Raw genomic sequence first — 22,090 nt, forward strand, 5'->3', positions numbered from 1 at the left:
TTGGAATGGGTCCCACATGAAGAGAGATTAAAAAGACTGTGACTTTTCACATTAGAAAAGAGACTATATGGGAGTATGATAGAAGTCTATAAAATCATGACAGGTATGAAGAAAGTGAAGAAAGAAAAGTTATTTACTTGTTCCCATAACATAAAAACTAGGGGGTCACCAAGTGATATAGGTAGCAGGTTTAAAACAAACCAAAGGAAGTTTTTCTTCACTCAGTGCACAGTCAACCTGTGGAACTCCTTACCAGAGGATGTGGTGAAGACTAGGACTTTAACAGGGTTCAAAAGAGAGCTAGATAGATTCATTCAGGTTAGGTCCATCAATGGTTATTAGCCAGAATGGGTAGGAATGGTATCCCTATCCTCTGTTTGTCTGGAAATGGATGACAGGACAGGGATCACGTGATGATTACCAGTTGTGTTCCCTCCCTCTGGGGCATCTGGCATTGGTCACTGTCGGCAGACAGGATACTGGACTGGATGGACCTTTGGTCTGACCCAGTATGGCCATTCTTACGTTCATACCAAATGTCTGGGAAAAGGGGCAGTGGGGCACACCTTACAACATGCACCCACTGGTTGAACACTCACCTAGATGTGGGCAATCCAGGTTCAAGTCCCCACTCTCTGCCAGAAACAGAGAAAGAATTTGAACAGGGGGTCTTCCACCTTTCAGGAAGATGCTCTCACCATTCGACTATGGGACATTTTGGTAATGGTGGGTTTCCTCAGTCTCTCCTATTGATGCTGTTCTACTGTGGATAATAATGAGTCACTGGAGCAGGAGGACTGGACCTAGAGTCTTCCCCTTCTTAGGCAGGTGTTCTAACCATTGGGGTCTCCTTTGTTCTATCTCTCTCTCTGGCCCAATGACCACTCAAGTATTTATCCACATTGGATCAGTTATTGGCCTCAGATCAGGCTCTGCAGTTGACTTGGGCAGCTAAATATCTGTATTCTTCTGGCTCATGAATCATACACAGTATAAAGGCACCTAACGAGAGGCAGCAATGCATCTACCCCAGAGTCTAATACTTGGGAGCCTAGAAAACTTTCACAACAGAAAGTTAGGTGACAAATGACTTTAGGTACCCTTGGTGGCAGCCAAGCAGGAGTTTCATGAATCACAATGATGCAAGGAGAAATAGGCACCTAACTCTGGAATTTCGGCATCTAACTTGTTTCATGGATCACCCCTTTCCTTATAAAAGGAAGGAGAGGTTTGGCTCACAAAGAGGATTTTTGGGGCTTGTTACAGGCTGGGCAACTGGAAGATGGACAGGGTAGGACAAGTGCAAGAACATTAGACTCTGAGAGGAAACGTACCATTTTAAACTCTTTGGGGAAAGGATGAATATTCTTATACGTATGTATAATGTCAAGCATGCTGTGGGTGCTAATTTAAATAACAGCATTTTCATCAGTAATAGAGAAGTACATATAAAATCATGGCTGTAAATATTGTGGGTGATACAAAGATGGGAGAGTGGTAAATAATGAGGACAGGACAGTCATATAGAGTAGTTTGGTTGGTAAACTGGGTCTATTCAAACAAAATGTGTTTCAGTACAGCCAAAGTCAAAGCTATCCATCTAGGAGCAAGGAATGCAGGTAAGACCTACAGAATGGGAGACTGTAACCTGGAAAGAAGGGATTCAAAAAATGATTTAAGGGTCACAGTGGACAAACAGGTGAACATGAGCTTCTAAAGTGTGTCAATGGGATACTGTAATGAGGTGAACCCCATCACAGGCAAGGAAGAGTTAAAGGCCAATTACACACATTCACTCCACCTGCCAGAGGTTGCTAGCGGCCTTAGGAAGACTCAGGGCAGTGCTTGACTCCTAAGCTGAAGAAAGTGGAACTGCTGGTACATGGGGCCCAGAAGATAGGTGGATACTCTGGACTTCTCTTGGATATTTTTGTTACCACAGAAGGGGCATGGGACTAGCTGCTTCTCACCCAGCACGTTGGGTGGTGTGCAAAAACAGATGGCATGAGGACACTAGCTATGAAAACTCCTTCCATATTCTCTCTCAGACACAAGGGGGCACTCTTGAGCTGAGAACTCACTGTGACAGATGTATAGAAAGAGAAGACAGAGAAGAGGTGATTTTACACCTGTACATGATATTGGTGAGGCCAATACAGAGATTCTGTGTCAGGTTCTAAAGTCCACATTTAAAAAAAAGATTTTTTTTAAATTGCAGAAAGTGAAAATAAGAGCCATTAAATGATTAGAGACCAGGAAAAAAATGCCTGACCGTGAAAGCCTTTAAGAGCTTGATCTGTTTAGTTTACCAAAAAGAAGATTAAGAGGTGACTTGATTACAGTGCATAAATACTTTCATGAGAAGAAAATGCTGTACTGTAAGGGCTCTTTAATCTAGTGGAGAAAGGCAGAACAAGGACCAATGATTGGAAATTGAAGCAAGAGATAGTCAAATTAGAAATTAGGCATATATTTTTTAACAATGAGGGTGATTAACAACTTGAACAAACAACCGTGGGAAGTAAAAGATTTGCCATCTTCTGATGTCTTGAAATCTAGGCTGGATGTTTCTTTCTAAAAGATACATTACAGCCAAACACAAGTTACTGGACTGACATAGGAATTACTGAATGAAGTTTAGTGAGCTGTGATATTCAGGAACTCCGGTTAGGACCCTCTGGCCTTAAACTCTAACCAAGAATCTATTTATTATTAATATGTAATTATACAATATATTGTAACAAACTTAAGGCCTTACAAAGCTTTCTGAAATACACACAGACGGATGCCTTTTCACAGAATCATAAGACACTGGAAGGTGCCTCGACAGGTCATCAAGTCCAGTATCCTGCACTCATGGCAGGACCAACCACCATCAAGACCATCCCTGGCAGTGTCTGACTACCCTGCTCTTAAAAATCTGCAATTATGGAGATTCCACAACCTTCCTAGGCAATTTATTCGTGTGTTTAACCACCCTGACACTTAGGATTTTTTTCCTAATGTCCAACCAAAACCACCCTTGCTGCAATTTAAGTCCATTGCTTCTTGTCCTATCATCAGATGTTAAGAAGAATATTTTTTCTCCCTCTTCCTTGTAACAACCTTTTAGATATTTGAAAGCTGTTATATCCCTTCTCGGTCTTCCTTTTCCAGTCTAAACAAACCCAATTATTTCAATCTTCCTTCATAGGTCATGTTTTCTAGATCTTTAATAATTTTTGTTGCTCTTTTCTGGACCTTGTCCAATTTGTCCACATCTTTCTTGAAATGTGTCACCCAAAAATGGACACAATACCCCAATCAAGACCTAACCAATGCAGAGTAAAATGGAAGAATTCCTTCTTGTGTCCTGCTTAGAACACTCCTACTAAAATATCAGGGTTTTTTTCAACAATTGAGTCACACTGTTGACTCATATTTAGCTTATGGTCCATTATGAGCCCTAGGTCCTTCCTGCAATACTCATTTCTAGGTAGTCATTTGCCATTTTGTATGTGTGCAAATGATTGTTTTTTCCTATGTGGAGTACTTTGTGTTTCTCCTTGTTGAATTTCATCCTATTTACTTCAGACCATTTCTCTAGTTTGTCCAGATCATTTCGAATTATAATCTTATCCTACAAAGTACTTGCAATTCCTCTTATCTTGGTATCATCCTCAAACTTTATAAGTGTATTCTCTATGCCATTATCTAAATCATTGATGAAGATACTGATACAATTGGTCTAAAACTTGTACTTTTACTTTGAGATTATGATTTCTTCTGTTTCTTGTATAATTTGGTTTTATTTATGAGACTCAGAACAGAATCATAAATCCTGTTTGTTTGAGGCTATTGCTAAGAGGTGCCTTTGAGAGAAACCACTGCCTGATTGCAGGGAAAGTAGAAGGAAAACTAGGTAACATTTTGAAGATCATAAACAAAGTGGGTTATAATCTCTTTCCTCATGACTTTCAGCAAGTAGGCTAGGAAGGTCTAGTCCAGGCATGAAGAGCATTGAAATTATTTGAAATATATTATTCATGGCAAAAATTTGCTGGACTAAAGTGTGTGGCTACTCATTAATGCAATGCTGATTTTTCTTGTAAACAACCCTAATGTAAACTTTTTATTGTGCTGCATTTACTTTTTCTGGAAAAATCTAATAAAAAGAAAATATGAATATATGCTTTTTAAATGAAAGGCATCAAATATTAAAAAAAAAAACCTTACCTCTGCGATTAACGGGGTCCTTAGCTACATATGCAACATAGTCTGTTGTATCCTACAAAATGAATAAACATCTGATGAATATATTGATTTGTTTCTGCATTGCACTGTAACAGAAGAGCACAGCAGTATTTCCCATGAAGTGATAGCCTGTGCTCAAATACCATGGTAATGAGGATAGAACAGATTGATAACCCACCATTCTGCACACAATAGGACTGGGTATAGGACTTTGTATGGAATCACTTAAAAGGCCATGTTCATAATATAGTTAACACAATGCCATCAAAGCATTATCCTTAATTCACACCTGTGGGAGGACTCTTCCAGACCTCTCTGAAATCAATTAAAGGACTCACATTGATACCCTTGGGCTTTGGATCAGGCCCTAATTGAGAGAAGAATGAAGGTCCCTCAGTCAACTTCAAGGTCTCTGAGTTATCTGTCAGCTTCAAAACACTCATTGGCTTGGGCTCAGTATAACTAAAGATTGTCTGAAGCTCTGACATGAAAACTATGGTTGACAACTCCAGTCCTCAGGCACAATGGAACTTCCTATCGCAAGGCTAAAGCTTGGAAGATGGAACCTTTGTGAGTGCCAGGCCAAAACTTTTGAAAAAAATCCCACAGAAGTAAGGAAATCACAGACTTCAACACCTTTCACTCCAAATGTAAGTCACACTCCTTCAACCTGACCTTTTCTAATATAAACCTAGAAGAGCAAGTACGTATTTATACACACACACACACACACACACACACACACACACACACCACCACCACCACCACTAACTAAAACCCTACAAAACCAAAACATTATATTGCATACACAGTTCTTCTCCGGGGGAAAAGGACTGGAGCAAGAACAAACCACATATGACAGATGTTAGTCACTTTGGGTATGTCTACACTGCCACCCTAGTTCGAACTAGGGTGGCTAATGTAGGCAATCGAAGTTGCAAATGAAGCCCGGGATTTAAATATCCCGGGCTTCATTTGAATCTTGCCGGGCGCCGTTTTTAAATCCCCGTTAGTGCGGACTCCGTGCCCGCGGCTACACACGGCACGGAGTAGGTAGTTCGAATTAGGTGTGGAACGAGGTGTAACGGTAGTTCGAATTAGAAAGCCTAATTCGAACTACCTACTCCGTGCCGCGTGTAGCCGCAGGCACGGAGTCTGCACTAACGGGGATTTAAAAATGGTGGCGCCCGGCAAGATGCAAATGAAGCCCGGGATATTTAAATCCCGGGCTTCATTTGCAACTTCGATTGCCTACATTAGCCACCCTAGTTCGAACTAGAGTGGCAGTGTAGACATACTCTTTGTTGGATCTGACAATTACTTATAATATCCTTGTATAAACTTTAAGGTAGGTTTACACTGCACCCTTACCTCAAAATAAACTAAGCAATTTGCATAGTGCAAATTGCGGAGCTTATTTCGAGGTAGTTTCAAAATAGCTTATTTTGAAATTTGGCACTGTATACGCAGTGCCAAATTTCAAAATAAAGAACTATTCTGAAACGTCCCTGAACCTCGTGGAATAACAGGTGCACTCAAAAGACACAGAATAGCTCTTTTGGTATCCTGTAATAGTGCCGCAGTGTAGACGTAGCCTTAGTGAATTAATTGTAAGTATTTTTTAGTCCATTATATTAAATGCAAAAGTTATATATTATCATGGGCCAGGATTGTATGTAACCTCCCTAGGAGGGAGACAGGAAGTGAAACTTTGGATGTGTTATGAATGTCAATGAACGGTACTGAACAATGTGCCTGACAAGAATGGGCTTTGGAGACAATTGTTATCAAGGGATTCACGCAAAGAATCTCTAGGGGAAAATGAATACGCGTATTCCTGACATCTAGTTATACAAAACCCAGCCTTTTGAAGTTTTACCTGGGGAGAAGGCCAATATCTACTGATTACTGTTTGAGGAGTCTCAAGCTGCATACAGGAAATACTAACTTGATCCTGGGTGGTAGCTCTGAGCTAAGGCTGTTATTATGCACTTGTAACCACAGAAAAGCCTCATTGTGGGATTCGAAGGATGGACTCCTTGTAAAGCCCTCAGGAGTTGAGAGAGGCGATCCCTGGTAAGCTTATTAGTAGGTGTGAAGGTTCTGTTGCTGTTTTAGTAGGCTTTATCTGTAACACTTCTACCTGAAGAATGAATATGCTTGCTTACAAAGAGTTATGTGATAACTTGTAACTGCTGTTCATAGCTGTTCTCTCTTGTGACTGCTGTTTAGGCAATCTGGCTTGCTAGGGATATCACAGTACAGGCAGGGAACTACACTGCAATAACCACTGTTAGTAGGGACAGAGATATAGGTCTCTGCCCGAGAGAGGTGATAAGTGAGGATCTGGGAGTTCAGAGTGGGTGCCCTTGAGGGATAATTGAGGGAATACTGGTGTAATTGTCTACTGTGAGACACACCCACTACATCTAGCTGAAACAAAAGACAGGACTATGCAGCACTTTAAAGACTAACAGGATGGTTTATTGGGTGATGAACTTTCATGGGCCAGACCCACTTCCTCAGATCAAATTGTGGAAGAAAATTGGCATGACCATATATACCAAAGGGATACAATCAAAAAAAGTGAACACATATAAAATAGACAAATCAGAATTTAGAATAGAGGGGGGATAAGGGAGGGTTAGTGTCTATTCCTCAAAAAATGAGATTTACAGGATCTGTCAAAAAAGGATTCATTTTCGACAGATCCATGTCTAGACTGCTGAGTTTTTTCGAAAAAACTCTATTTCAGAAAAAAGTGGCGGCCATGTTTATGCTAATGAAGCACAGGATATTTAAATCCCTACTTTGTTAGCAATTTTGATGTGCCTAATCTACATCTCTCTGTCGACAGAGAGGTGTAGTCTAGACACACCCTCAGATACCACAGTAAAAAGGCAGTAAAAGAAGCTGTACAGAACAGAACAGCCCTCTCTCTGCATTCATGCATTTCTAATATTCCCAGTGACCTAATGTATGGGATAAGACTTTGGTGGGAGATAGTGGATTTCACCCCTGAGGAGGAAAGAAACTAGTGAGTGCAATGTTAGGATATACTGCTAGGCTGGTTTGGCATGCTTGGTGTGTCAGGCTGTAATTAAGTGTAGCTGTGAGAGACAGGAACCACATGAGCAAGCTCTTTGTTATTTAAAGTCCTCCCAAGTAGGAGCCTACTGTGGCAAGCCCGCTGAATGTCAATGGAGGCTCACACCTACCCTCCTCTCCACCCCCAGGATGAGATCATCTTGTTGTGGATTTTACTTTACAGTTACACCAGCTCTTGTTGGCTCCCATACTTGATCCGATTTGATTACTCAGTGGCATGACTTTCATCTTGCTAGAACACTGGGAATACTGCTTATTTCAATCCAAATCTCTTACTGCTGCTGCTGAGGTTGTTTCCTGAGAAATCACTCTGCCAATGGATGGTGGTGTTGCTAGGACTAGGATGGCAGATGGAGCAGCAAAGAGCTTATTTATGGAGGCAGGGATCTTACTAATCACGCCTCTGCCCACTGCAGGAATTGTTCACTTCCAGCATCTGTTGCAATCCACAGTATTTCAGAGGTGCTGGTGATCAGTTTTTTACTCCCTGAAGTATTATTGTACCATGGCCCAAATGTATCCCTGCTTTATCCACATTAACCCATTTAGCAAATTGATAGCAGTCAGACAGCAAACATGTCAAGGATAGTTTGCCCTGAAGAGCTGGTGCAGTTAAATCATATCGTAGTTGAGGTGGGAGAGATATACGGGGCTGCCAATGTGGGGAGGGGAAAATGGGCAATTGCCCACGGTCCCAAGTAACTTAAAAGGATCCAGGGTTCCTGGGTCCACTGACACCATGATAGCAGCAGCTGGGAGCTCCCTGCCATTATTAAATAGCAGTAGCAGCACTGTGCAGCATGGCAGCAGCTGGGGTTGGGGGCATTCCCTGCTGCTTTTAAATCATGATGATTTAATTGCTGTCTGGGCTAGCAGCAGTGTGGGGCACCCAGAGCTGCTGATGGGAAAACGAGGGGCAGCTGCCCTAGGCCCTTTAAATCACCACTGTGGAGTCCTGGGCAGCGCAGGCTACACAATGATGAAGGGCTAGCTGGGAGAAGCTAGCCCCCAGCCCTGCTCTTTCTGCCTGAAGCCCTGCCCCTTCTGGAATGGGTTGAGCAATCTAGATAAAAAAGCTTTCAAGACTCAGGAGGGACTTTTGCTGGTCCGAGATTCTCTCACTATTTCCTGGCTAGGACATTATTCTGAAATTATGAATTTCTGAAATTGGGAGAACAGCTCATATGAATATGTAGACAAGGAACAAGCCCAGGTCTGCCCTACGGATGTAAGCAAGTAGTTGACAACCCAATAAGCCTAGGCTTATCACTACTCGACTACTTGCTCCCTCTCCCCAACCCCTCCTTGCTGCCTGTGATGCAGAGGCAGTAAGGGGAGGAGCAAGAGCTGGTGCTGGGGGGGAGCCATCTTAAAAGCCATTTCCCCCCAGCACCATCCCTGCTGTGCCACCTGTCCCTCACCTTCCCCCCACATTCTGCCTCTATCAGAAACAGCTACACGGGAGGGGGGAGACTGCCGCAAAGCTGCATCCCAGGTTGGCTGAGGGAAGAGGTTGCTCTGGCAGCAGCCCCTGTCTGCAGCAGGTTCTAGCTCCCCACTGGGAGCCTCCCACAGACAGGGGCTGCTGGACCTGGCACAAGCTGGGACTAAACAGTCCCAGTGCTGCATTTTAAATGTAGTTGGAGCCGGGCTCCCTGTATGCTCAGCTCTTACTACACTTAACCTGCAGAGCTGCAGTGGAGATAACTCCTGGACCTGGCGCAAGCCAGGACTGAGGAAACCTTCCCTTATCATGTAGTCAATAAAAATTTTACCAACTACACGATTAATTGATTACCTGCCTCTTAACATCCTTAGTCTGCCCTCTGATATGCATGAATTGAATGTGAGTTGCACAGAAGTATCTGAGAGCAAAACTAAACATGGCACATTTAGAACTGCAGATCCGGGCTTCTCCTGAAAGCCAAATCCTTCTTCTAACATATGAGTGGAATGAACACATCTGAGGGCAGCATTTGGCTCTCAGTTTTCAAAAGATTTGAGGAAAAAGGAAAGAAAAATTACCTGGGGCTACCTTGCTAGAAATACTGCTACATCCTTACTGCAGGAAGGGAAAACTGGATAATAATTAAGATGAAAAGTAAAAAGATATTCATATGAAAATACTGTGCTTACTTTGAAAAATAGGAGACCCTAATTATCAGATGTATATTAAATGCTCTGGGATCTTTGGCACTTTTCCTATCAGTCATTCAAAGAGGAGGATTTGTGACTAACTGTCAGTGGTATCCCTCAAAAAGAGTTTGATGGCAGCAGTCGAGAAAGCTTATGAAAAAAGAAACAAGAGCTACATGCTTATATTTTCCTTTGACTAAGACATGAGATAAATCCTGGCTTAAGGTCCTCCTATATGGCCTATAGCAATATGTATGGAAGAAAGAGATTAAAGAAATGCTTACCGGATCACCTCCAGACGCAAAGGAAATAGACTGCATGTGATGATTTGCTATAATCTGTTTGGATCAGAAAAAAAAATACAAGCATGAGTCAGTAACTTCTCTTATGCAAATTATCACTTTGGTTTTCTTTTTTTTTTATGGTTTGTGAGGGTGATGTAAAATCTGAAAACAAGATCAAAATAAATTTTTGCATTTCATCTATGAGGAGTTAGTCACTGAGAACACGCTGCTGATGCAAATAAGTTTAAGAATATTGGCTATCCCTACTTCTGGTTTTTCTTAAGTTAATGAGGATGACATTTTATAATAGCAATGAATGAACAGAAAAGTAATTCAAGTAAATTGTATAGCTCTGCCATACAGTATCATAGCTGAAAATGTTGTTCCAGGAAGATATTTTGCAGAAACTTTAATCAGTTGAAGTAGGGTTTTGTCACTAGTGATGAATGGATCAAAAAGGTACACTTACCCAAAACACATAGCTCCAACATCCCGCATGGCTATAATGGGCAAACATTAAAGGCTTCCATAACCTTCTGTGGATTTGAACATTGCGGACACCAGACAGGCTTTCTGACACACTGAGATTATCTATCACATCACTGTAAAGAAACCTTAGGGCTTGTCTACACTCTAAATACTACAGTGGCACAGCTGAACTTCTGCAGTGCTTCAGCATAAACATTGCTCATGCCAATGGTAGAGATTCCTGCATTGACCTATGTAACCCATGTCTCCAAGGGGCAGTTGCTAGGTCAATGAAGGAATTCTATCAACCTAGAGCTGCTTACACCAGGCTTTAGGTCAATTTAACAATGTCGGCAGGGTCTTAATATAATTGAGAACTAGGCTTACTTCACTTACGCGTCATATACCAGATGTGGAGGTGGTCATTCTCATGGAACTACAGTATATATTATTCTACTTATTAAAAGCAGGGGTGGCCCGTGAGTATAGGTCGACTCGGCCGTCGCCTAGGGCACTGCCTTCAATGGGGCGCCCGGGGCGCTCCATGATGGCGTCATGCCATTGATGGCCGTTCTGCCTGGGGCGCCAGCTGCTGCAGCCCACCTCGGGCCACCCCTGATTAAAAGTCTTCACTCATCCATCACTCTAGCTGGTACAAACTGGTGTGTCACTCTCATACATTAAAGATCTGGCCTCGCCGATTTACTGTATATGGCAGTTGCTGTATGTGCTTATTATGTGTCTTATCCTAACACTATACATAATATCTACCATGTAATTAAATGTTTCAGAGCAAATGTTTTAATGTAATTATGTGTTTCACATAGGATTCTGAGTCCAGTTTGTAAATGCAAGTACTATTGACCATATGCCCAGGTGAATTCTAATGTATTTGAAGTGACCAACTACAATTCAATTTCAATTCACCTGAGGTCTAACTTGCGTAGTGTTTCTTTGGGAGGCAGCATGAAAGATACATGAATTGATATGAATTCCTCGTCAGAAGAGGAAGATTCTGTTGTGTTACTGTGCTGTGAGTCAGATTTTTAACTCTTGAAATAATAAAGTCACTGAACAACCAGTGAAAGAAAGTTCATTTGATCCTGCATCACTGCCCTCAAAAAGCGGTGTGCCACTGAGTTCACTGGCACAGGATCATGTTCTTATTAAGAAGGAATTTAGGCCTTAATCATCCCCTATGGAAAAAGAAGCATAGAGCTTAGTATACATCAAGTATTCTTTATTTTGGAAGCGGAGATCATGAAGAGAGGCGTGCCTTGAGCCAACGCATTTTCCTTTCTTCCTGCACCTGAAAGAACCTGCCTAGCAGTGTCTGCTCTGTTGAGAAAATGGCTGAACGTGAGTGTGTCTTGGAGGTCCTTCCCAGAGTCACTAGAGCATAATGTGAAGTGCTTCCTCCAGGTAACGCATGCTCCCTTTAGAATACTTCCAACCCCTGCTGCTCATCCAACTATAACCTTTCAACAGACCTTTCTTTCTTTTAAATCTCAGTGGACAACTATATTTCTCTTTATCCCCAAGGAAGGGTTTCCCTCCCCACTATCACCACAAAGATTTACATCACAGTGGTCTTTGATCATGGAGGACTAAGGCATTCACTCCATGCCTCAACGTCACTCCTAACTAACAGGGTTAACTCAATGGAGCAACTCAGTTGGCTCCTTCTCTCCCTACTTCAAAGACTAAACATGCTATTTTTGCATGGTTTCCAACCCCTGTTCATCCAGGAACAAGGGACTTGTAACAAGAATTGGGCCTATCTCCTGTATGGCACCATAAAGAATTAATCACAAGGCCACTTGACTAGCCTTGCTTTCAGTATTCTGAAAGGTATGCTACAGTAAGCAGAGTACATTTTTATATGTTCCAAAAACACTCTCTGGGGTAAGCCAACATTCCTATTATAGACCAGAAACAATGAAGATCCCCCAACAGCTTGCTGGTTTCTCAAAGACCCCTTTATTTCCCAGTCCTCCATATCATAGCCAGATCTGGCTCACCAAATCACAATATAGGCAATATAGAGATACATTATATTGGCCATCTGCCTCTATTCCCAGTTCAGAAAAAAGACAAAATGTTTGGGGGTCTCTCCAGCTGGTATGAATCAGCATTGCTCTATTGACATCCGAAAAAGTCTGCTGCTTTGCACTGAGCTGAGACTCTGTCCTTTTTAAAAAAATAACTTATTTTTAAATTGCCTTCAGTTTTTTTGTATGTTTTGCAGAGGGGTTGTGCTAAGGAAAGGTTCCCTGTGCCAGGAGTGAAAGCTGGAGACAACTGCCCTTCTAAAAAGTACCATGCATCAGATTCTTTAATAATGGTACAAAACACTACAATATGCAGTAGTGCTGCTACTAGTGTGTGAACTAGTAATATAGAAAATGACAGCATCTTCTATATAGGGCTAATGGTGGGGAAACCTTTCAGGTGTGTGTGTGTTTCTTGTTTATTTTTTATCTTGTGGCACAGCAGGGTTTTTTTCCTAGCTGTATCTAGGCAGAACATGAAGTGCCTCAACCCAGTACTTAGCTCACAGCGAATAGCAAAGCAGTGATTATGCAACACTACCGGCTCTCTCTATACAGCGAGCAAGGTTTTTTTCTCTTCTCATATATCATTCACAACCCACTGCAGTGATTCCCCAAAGTCAACATATACCTTTGGCACAAAGGAGAAGAGTAAAGGGATTGGTTGTGACAGGTTTCCTTCTTCTGAGAGTAGGATATTCCACAGAAGAACAAACCCCCCAAAGCAGGCTTTTTAACATTACCTTATGAATAGAATGCCCTCTAAAACAACATGTAGGAAAAGAAAAAAACCCACTGTGGATAGCATTCATCTCTAAAGCATAGATGCATCAGAACTAAAATACCTCCACCCAACACAGACAAAGTTTGGAACTGGACCTTTTTCTGCCAGAAAAAGCCATTTCACAGTGTAGAGTGGTCCTTTTTAGAGGAATTACTGAGAGAACATTATTTTCACCGCTCTATGTTAAATGAGTAAACAAACTAATCTATTGCATTTTATAATTTCATTAATTTTTATTTTATAAAGAAATAACACTAGAAGCATAATAGCATTTTATCAAGTAGCAAACATTATGCCTTATGCTTTTCATCAATAGACTATTAGGGATTTTTATACACAAACCTGTTTAGAATCAGGAGTCATTAGATTTAAGCTCGTGGTGGATATATTCAGAGTTATGTTCATTCCTGCAAATTGAAGATTGCTCTTTCCCAAGATGCTAGAGAGAGCTTTGCTTGGTGGCTGTGAAGTAAAGTAGCACATTTTAGTTCTCTGTCGATTCGTGATGGTAACTGAAATGGGATGTTAAACTACATTATACTGTTCAGCCCCATGGGATCACTGTGTGTAACAAACCTCATTTAAAAGTCTCAGAGGGATAGCCACATACCTTAGTTTGTAACTTTAAAAACAAGGAGTGGTCTTGTGGCACCTTAGAGCAGTGTTTCTTAAACTGTGTTCCAAGGCACACTGGTGTGCTGTGAGATAGTCAGAGGTGTGCCTCAGAGAATAACAGAGTTCAAAATGGCTGCCCTTAAAGAGGTAGGCAACTTTTTTTTTTTTTGTGCTCAGTAACTCCCCCCCTCCCCTTTTTCCCCTCAACAATCGTTGGTGTTCCTCATTAAAAAAAATATTGTTTGGTGTTCTTTGGTCTTAAAAAGTTTAAGAAACACTGCCTTAGAGACTAATCAAAATATATGGAATCATGAGCGTTTATGGGTAAAACACAACTCATCTGATGAGTTGGAGCGAAAATAACAGAAACCAAGATATCTCCCTGACACATCTCAGGACCAAATCTATACAAATACATTTCCAGAGCCCCAACCAGGAGTTTTCTATCTTCTACCCAAGATCCATAAACCTGAAAATCCCAAATGTCCCATAATTTCAGGCATTGTCACTCATATAACAAGATTATCTGGCTATGTTGACTCTTTCCTCTATCTGCACTCCTAGCTATCTTTGAGACACCACCGACTTCCTGAAGAAACTACAGAACATCAGCAATCTTCCTGAAAATACCATCCTGGCCACCATGAAAGTAGAAGCTCTTTACATGAACATTCCACATGAGGATGATCTACAAACAGTCATGGGATGCTATTCCTGAAGATACCTCAAAACAGGTGTTGGCTGAGCTATGTTTTCACCCACAACTATTTTCAATTTCGGTACAATGTATACCTTCAAGTAAGTGGCAATGCTATGGGTACTCCCATAGCACCACAATTTTCCAACATTTTTATAGCTGACCTTGAACAATGTTTCCTCAGCTCTTGTCCCTTAGCATCTTTCCTCTACTTATTCTACATTGATGACATCTTCATCATATGAGTCCAGGGGAAGGAGAACCTTGAGGAATTCCACAGGGATTTCAATAACTTCCACCCCACCATCAACCTCCGTCCAGACCAGTCCATGCAAGAGATCTACTTCCTTGACACTACAGTACAAATAAATGATGGTCACATAAACACCACCTTATACCGGAAACCTACTGACCACTATTCTTACCTACGTATCTCCAGCTTCCATCCAGGACACATCACACGATCCATTGTCTTCTACAGCCAAGACTAAAAATACAACCGGATTTGCTCCAATCCCACAGACAGAGACAAAGACAGACACTTATAAAGATCTTTAATCTAAATAACCCACCTGGGAATGTGAGGAAACAGATTGACAGAACCAGACAAGTACCCAGAAGTCAACATCTTCAAGATAGGCCCAACACGGAAAATAACAGAACACCACTGGTCATAACTTACAGCCTCCAGTTTAAACCTATCCATCACATCATTTTCAATCTACAACCTATCCTGGAAAATGATCCCTACTCTCATAGGCCTTATGAGACAGGCCAATCCTCACCTACAGACAACCCCCCCTAAGCTGAAGCAAATCCTTTCCAGCAGCCACAAATCACACCTCAGATACACTCACCCAGGAACCTTCCTGTGCAACAAACCGCGCTGCCAACTCTGTCCACACATCAATACAAGTGACAACATCACAGGACCTAACCACATAAGCCACAAACTCAGGGGCTCATACAACTGCACAGCTTCTAATGTGATATATACCTTTAAGTGCCTGCAATGCCCCTCTGGCATGTACATTGGCCAAACTGGACAGTCTCTGCAACAAAGGATAAATGGACACAAATCAGACATCAGAAATGGTAACACACACAAACCTATATGGGACCATTTTAACCCACCTCGTCATTCAATCATGGATATAAAAGTAACTCTTCTTCTACAAAGGAATTTCACTACCCAATTACAGAGAGAGATTACACAACTGGAATTCATCTACCAATTTGACACTGTTTCCCTGGGCTTGAATAAAGACATTAATTGGTTACAAAGCCAATTTCCTCTGTCTTTAACTTCCACATTTTCACATCAAAAGCTATGAAAAGGACACATCCAGCCCTCTTAATTAGCCTCGTTAACATGGGTCCTACAATTGACAGGTACTACTTTTGCTGTTATATGGATCTTGGAGTCTGTTATTTCCACTCCAACTCATCTGATCAAGTGGGTTTTACCACAAAAGCTCATGATACTATATAGTTTTTGTTAATTTCTAAGGTGCACAGGACTGCTTGTTGTTTTTAAACCTCATCCAAGATAACATCAGCCATTCCAGGGAATTGATGAAGGCTCATATCTATTGTACCTCTGAGACAAAAGCTCTAGCCAGTCTATGGTCAGTACAGGAGCCCAACTTGCTAATAGTAGCCCTCCAGTTTCTAGCATGCAAGATGTACAATGCACACTTCACACAGGATCAGCTGACATCTTAAGGGCTAATATTCAAGAACGATAACTTTTAATCTGCATGAGTAGTGATCACTTCTTATGGGCTGCTACTTTTCTCTCTAGGTCATTTCTCATAACACAAATAACAAAATGGTTAAAGCATAAATTGTGTAAAATAACAACAAACCATGGGTTACACAGCATTACAAGTGTACAATAGCCAGGGGGGGTCAAATCCTGTATTTACAACACCAAAAGCACATATTCTTAATACTTGAAATGAAGGAATAACATTATTGGCTATAAGTACGTAGTGGAGTTTTATTCTCATTAGAGACAGCTGCTGAAAGCAGATATAACTGCACACACTAAGCCAGTGTACTTCATGCAGAATAATTTTTTCTATGTAAACTATTAGTCTTCTTTTCAGCTTGCACTGCAAATCTCTGTTGAACACTCTCTCCATGTGTGGAGTGGAAATCGCAGTGATATCAAAGGGAGATCCACAACAGAATATCTGCAGAGTATGATCTTCAGAGTGAACAATAAATCCCTATTACAGACTAGAGGCCCTGGAGGTTTTTCGCCTTCCTCTGTAGCATGGGGTACAGATCACAGCTAGAGGATTCTCTGCATCTTGGGGTCTTCAAAGTATTTGAAGGCTTCAATATCTGAGATATAGGTGAGAGCATTATTCTGGGAGGGGTGGGTGAGATTCTGTGGCCTGCACTGTGCAGGGGGTCAGACTAGATGATCATAATGGTCCCTTCTGACCTTAAAGTCTATGAGTCTATGAGAATTTTCCCTAGCCACGTAAGTTAAGACACATGAGCTAAAACTGACAAAAATATGGGAGTCACTATGAAGACAGGATGGGGAACAGACCTGCAAAAGTTCATGATTTTGTTGTTCTTGTTGTTGTGGTGGTTAAAATTTCGCTGATGTGCTGCTACCAGCACCATTTCCCTTTCCAAAGGGCTGGTTTGTTTTAAAAGTAGCATTTCTTCCCAATTCCTAACTAGAGTTACCACGACTTCCTTAGTGACTTTCTTTTTGGCAACTTGTGTGTTGCCAAAACGTTGCAGGGTAGACATAGCCTAACACACACAGAGGCTACATCTAGACTGCAGGCTTCTTTCGGAAGAAGCTTTTCCGGAAGAGATCTTCTGAAAACCCTTTTTCCAAAAGAGAGCGTCCACACTGCCAAAGCGCATCGAAAAAGCAATCTGCTTTTTCGAAAGATAGTATCCACACTGAATGGACACTATCTCACAATTAAGCTGTGATTACTATGGATGGAGTGGACACCAGGGCACCTGTGCTTTTTTCTCTTTTCTTTTTTTCGAAAGAACTCCCTCTTCCCCATCCACACACACCTTTTCCTGAAAGAGCCCCTTTGGGAAAAGCCTTCTTCCTCATAAAAAGAAGTTTACCAGTGTCGGAAAAACCCTTCTGGTCTTTCAATTTTCTTTCAAAAGAACGCAATCGCAGTGTGGACGTAAATGAAGTTTTTCCGAAAAAACTCTGTAGCATAAACATAGCCTGATTCAACAAGCCGGCTGATTGGGCACTAGGAACTCCCTTTCACCCATTTTCCCAATGCTCTTTTATGTTATTTTTTTTTCAAGAAAAAAGACATTTTCCTTGCTTTTACTTTCTGATTAAGAGCACCCATTAGAAAGTCTGAATATGGAAGGTATTTTTTGAAAAAGCAATTCTAAAGCAGATTCCATTGCTTTGATGAGCATTATTTTTTTAATGTTTGTGTGTGTTTGACTTGTAGTTAAATACAATATCACAGGTGGCCCATAACAGGTAAAAATATACCAGAAAAAGGGGTCAAAGTCAGCAAGGACAATGCGTGGGTTCTCATTCTGAACCCTCCCCCATACATTCTATTTATGTTGATAGTATAACTGTAATCTATTTCAGATGTAAGCTGACATCACTTCAAATTAGGCTTCCTAAAGGCTAAATTGTAGCCATGCCAAAAGCCCTGAGTAAGGGGCAGTTCAAGGTTGTGCTGCTCCAGAGGTTTGTACAAGCACTCAGAGTCACAATATGGTATCTGGCTGCTTCCCTTCTTGCTTCAGGAGGGCAACAGTTTGTGTCAACCATATATCTGGCACAGTGTACTTCCCCCCCTTTGCTGTGGCCCATAGTATGGGGCCAGAACTAAGACTTCACTCACTCCCCAGCCACTTCCCCACCCAGATATGCTTCTAGCCATGATATGGATCTTATATGCAGAGGAGACACTCCCTTACTTTGACTTCTGGTGAGTGATGTTGACCAGAAGGGCAGTAGGTGCAATTTACGGTGGCTGCAACAGAGAAGGCTGAAAGATTTTGCATTTGCAATTCTCACTCTGACTTCAACTCACCTGCCCACTGTGTCTGGGTTTCCACGATGCTGACCTAAGGAAATATGGTCTACTGACAAGAAAGAAAGAAAAATACCTTTCTTTTTTTGAAGGCTCCTTTGGTTCCAGGTACTGCTTCACAAACACAGCTGATTGCTTCCCTGTGAAGACAGAAAATAAGCTTTAAAGCAAATGTAGGTATTTGTTTCTTCATTATATGTTCAAATTGCACTGAAGGGGAATATTAGATAACTTAGTTCTTTATGGCATGGGTCACTCTCAAGTGAAGACCCAATAACTAGTGAGTCAATTAGTTCTTTTCTCACCAGAGGATGATCTTTAAAACTGAATCAATAAAAAAAAAAAACAAGGTACACACAAACTGCCAAAAACATTTCCCTCCTACTTTCCTGCACAAATGTGAATGTTTCTCCAAATTTAGACTACTCTGCTCTGAGGTACAAGATAGATAAAACTCAATTTTGGTTCAAGGTTTCTTGATTGATTCTAAAATTGATTCTTTACACTACTGGAGAGCTGGTATATGCTGCACAATTTTCATTTTTTAAAATCCTTGTGAGAGATTGGGTCTTAAAATCAATATTGCTCTTAAGTGTTAAACACTGTTTGAAAATATTTGTATTTATTTTTGTTTTTTCCTACATTTAGAACATAGAAATGATAATTTTCCTCCCTCTCTGACACTTTTGAGGAGTGAAGCAAGGCTGGTTTCACGTAGCATCAAAACTCCCAAAAATATTTCTGCAATCATTCTGCTGTAAAGTACATGTTGTAAAGAAAATATATGATAGTGTGTTATGGTGTAAAGGTTTTACTGGTATTTATTTGTTATGACCCCCATATTTTGTGACCTTGACTTAGCCCTACAAATATCTTATCATATACATTATGTTTTCATTTTCTAACAACACCTGTGTCATTGGAAATTAATGCTAATAGGCTAGGTGAAAGAAACATACACTCAGGGGTAATTTGAATGTAGAATATGACTACATTTCAAAATGTAATTTTGCAGATCATGAAGCTAAATATCTTTAGGCCCTTTTGGTATTTAAACAATAGGTCAAATGTGCCAGCCTAATTGTTAATCCTTGAAAATCTGTAAACATGCATGCACAGTCATTCTTAGACACGTCAGTATCAAAGCTGTAATGGACCTAGGCTAGATTGATGAAATAGTTTGTAATGGCTCCACTGAGATAAACAAACATATATTTAAACATATAAAGATAAACAATATTTTTCAGTTTAACAGTATTAAATTTTGAGGGAGATCTCAAATTATTAACAGAATATTGTGCGTATACTTCCAAGTGGACAGCTGACATTTCTTTTATACAAAATCTTTTTTGATATAAATAAAAAACTGGAGAGACCCCACACCACAGCAAGCTTGAAAACCCACACAACTAGAAATAGCCAAAATCTCAAAAACAACCTGAAAGATCATTAATAATGGAAATATTACATTAATTCTACTCTGACAATACATAATCCATCTGAATGTATGAGATCAGCATGAGTGTGGTGTATGAGCATGCATGTATGTGAGTGCACACCCAGATGATTGTCTAACAAATGAAGTTATTGATTGATTATAGAGGAAACGACTCTATAGCTAAGGCCGTGTGGCATTTCTCACCTAGGGCCCAAACCAGAACACTTGACATTAACTTCAACAGACTTTGGATCAGGCCCTTAAAGCAAGATTAAATCCCTCCATTTCACCATTCAGTGACTGAATTTAGTCATTGAAGTTCATGACCTTGCGCTATTAAATTCCATCCCATTTCTATTATTCCAGTTTTTAAGGGCACCAAATCTCCTTAAATGATAGTCCAGGCCTCCTCCCAACCTTGTAATAACCACACACTTTATTAGATCACTTCCACTTTTTGTGCCAAGGTCATTAATTAAACTGTTAAGTAACACTGGACCAAGACTGATCCCTGACTCCACCAGGAAATTCCACTGTTCTCTTTCTAGCATAGCTCATTGTAATTTCCCCTTTAACCACTTCCTTACTCATTATTTGAGTCTCATATTAAGTATCATGCTCTCCAATTTTGCACCCACAATTCTTTGTACAGGCACATATCAAAGCAGATTAACTATGCTGACAGCTGCTTGTTTGAGAGTGCGCTTACCGGACTTGTGCATACAAACATGTAGCTAAACCTGAAAATACAAGTTTGTGGCACATTCACATGATTAATCAATGGCATGGACTCTGGAAAATTTAGACATAAATGTACTGCTTGCTTGACATGGAAAAGTGATTTTCAGAAATATGTGCAAACATTTCTATGCCTTATGCCATTATGGTAACGAGGCACGTACTGCATAGTGCAGCACTAGATCAGTATTTTTGCCTCTGCACAGATTGCAAGGACCACATGCTGAGTGCCAAATCTGTACAACAATTTTCTGCTTTGCAGACGGTCATACTTTGACGTCATTTTCTCAGTACAAAACACACTATCTGTTTTCAGATTTCAGCAAGCAAATATATCCAGTGAAGTGCTGTCTGTATGCGATACTGCATTTCTCCAGTCTTACCTCATTGATGATCTGATATTTTTGTGAGAAAGAAAAGCATGCCTTTCACATTGGCATCATGTTCCATTTAAAAGTCTATAATTCTGTTATTTGTTTTTCAGAACTTTAAACATCATACTTTGTGCACACTTCTAGCCTTAAGGAAGCTGAAATCTCTTTCTTTATTAAACATTTTGTTTTCACAATAACATGAATGTACCCTTGCTTGCTTTGTTTTGGATTTGTTACATTTATTTAACTCGTTTAATTGATTATGTTTTATGAAAAGAGAGTGCTGAAGCTATTTTTGGGGGGTGGAGGGGAATGAAGATGGGCATGTAAAAGTGACATTGACTTTTTAACTGAATTATAAGAAAAAACCTGATACATCAATTTTGAGACTAGAAATTTGCACACATAAAATGGCTTGTGTGCCACAGCCATAAAACTTGCCGTTTTTTCTCATCTATCCACATTATCCCATACTTCCATTTTTATCTTTGCCAGCCTGAATCCCACACCCAACGATTCAAATGGCGAGAAACAGAAACAAAGAGAAGTCTATACACTACTGTATGCAAAAAACATGCAATGACTTTACTTAGGAAAAAAACTGCATATTTCTGGATGAATTCTGAAGTCTGCCCTCATTTATTTCTGAACAGTCTTTCTTTGTCAGTCCTTTTAATAAACAAATTACAGTAGCTACCACCTGCTAAGGAGAAACAAGGGTTATATTTAAATTAAAATAACACTTTAATACAGAAAAAAAATCCCACAGAGGCCATAAATAAACTTTCAGAAATATATTTAATAATCAGAATATTGTTTGTTCACTTATAAAAAAGGTACCAAACATTTTAGCATTTGACATGATTAAAGGAATAGTTAGAAGCCTTAATGGCTAGTGCTCACATATCACAGTTAGTGGTGCTTTAAAGGTGAAGAGGCAAACTGATGGGGTCTGATAGAGACGAGGATAAAAAAGTAGCTAATGCAAATAGAACTGAGAGTACAGAAGAGAAAGATGAAAGGCTGATGGACAGGTCTTGTGTTACAAGGGTACAGTGAATAATCCTGGAGCAGAGCTGCTTGTACATGGGGTAAAAAGA

At 40.5% G+C, this 22,090-nt stretch overlaps 1 protein-coding gene across 8 annotated transcripts in view; it reads right to left on the reverse strand.

The window, feature by feature from the left end:
• SHC3 (SHC adaptor protein 3) overlaps positions 1 to 22,090 on the reverse strand; it is an 87,831-nt gene that overhangs the window by 23,633 nt on the left and 42,108 nt on the right. For all 8 annotated transcript variants that reach the window (XM_075931868.1, XM_075931865.1, XM_075931869.1 and 5 more), the window contains 4 exons: positions 18,517 to 18,580; positions 13,407 to 13,526; positions 9,762 to 9,815; positions 4,216 to 4,267 (listed from right to left, as the gene is read on the reverse strand). In XM_075931868.1, the coding sequence (XP_075787983.1) occupies positions 4,216 to 4,267; positions 9,762 to 9,815; positions 13,407 to 13,526; positions 18,517 to 18,580 (290 nt within the window). The remainder of the gene's footprint in view (positions 1 to 4,215; positions 4,268 to 9,761; positions 9,816 to 13,406; positions 13,527 to 18,516; positions 18,581 to 22,090) is intronic.

The sequence above is a fragment of the Pelodiscus sinensis genome, chromosome 6, assembly GCF_049634645.1.
Source record: "Pelodiscus sinensis isolate JC-2024 chromosome 6, ASM4963464v1, whole genome shotgun sequence".
Lineage (NCBI taxonomy): Eukaryota > Metazoa > Chordata > Testudines > Trionychidae > Pelodiscus > Pelodiscus sinensis.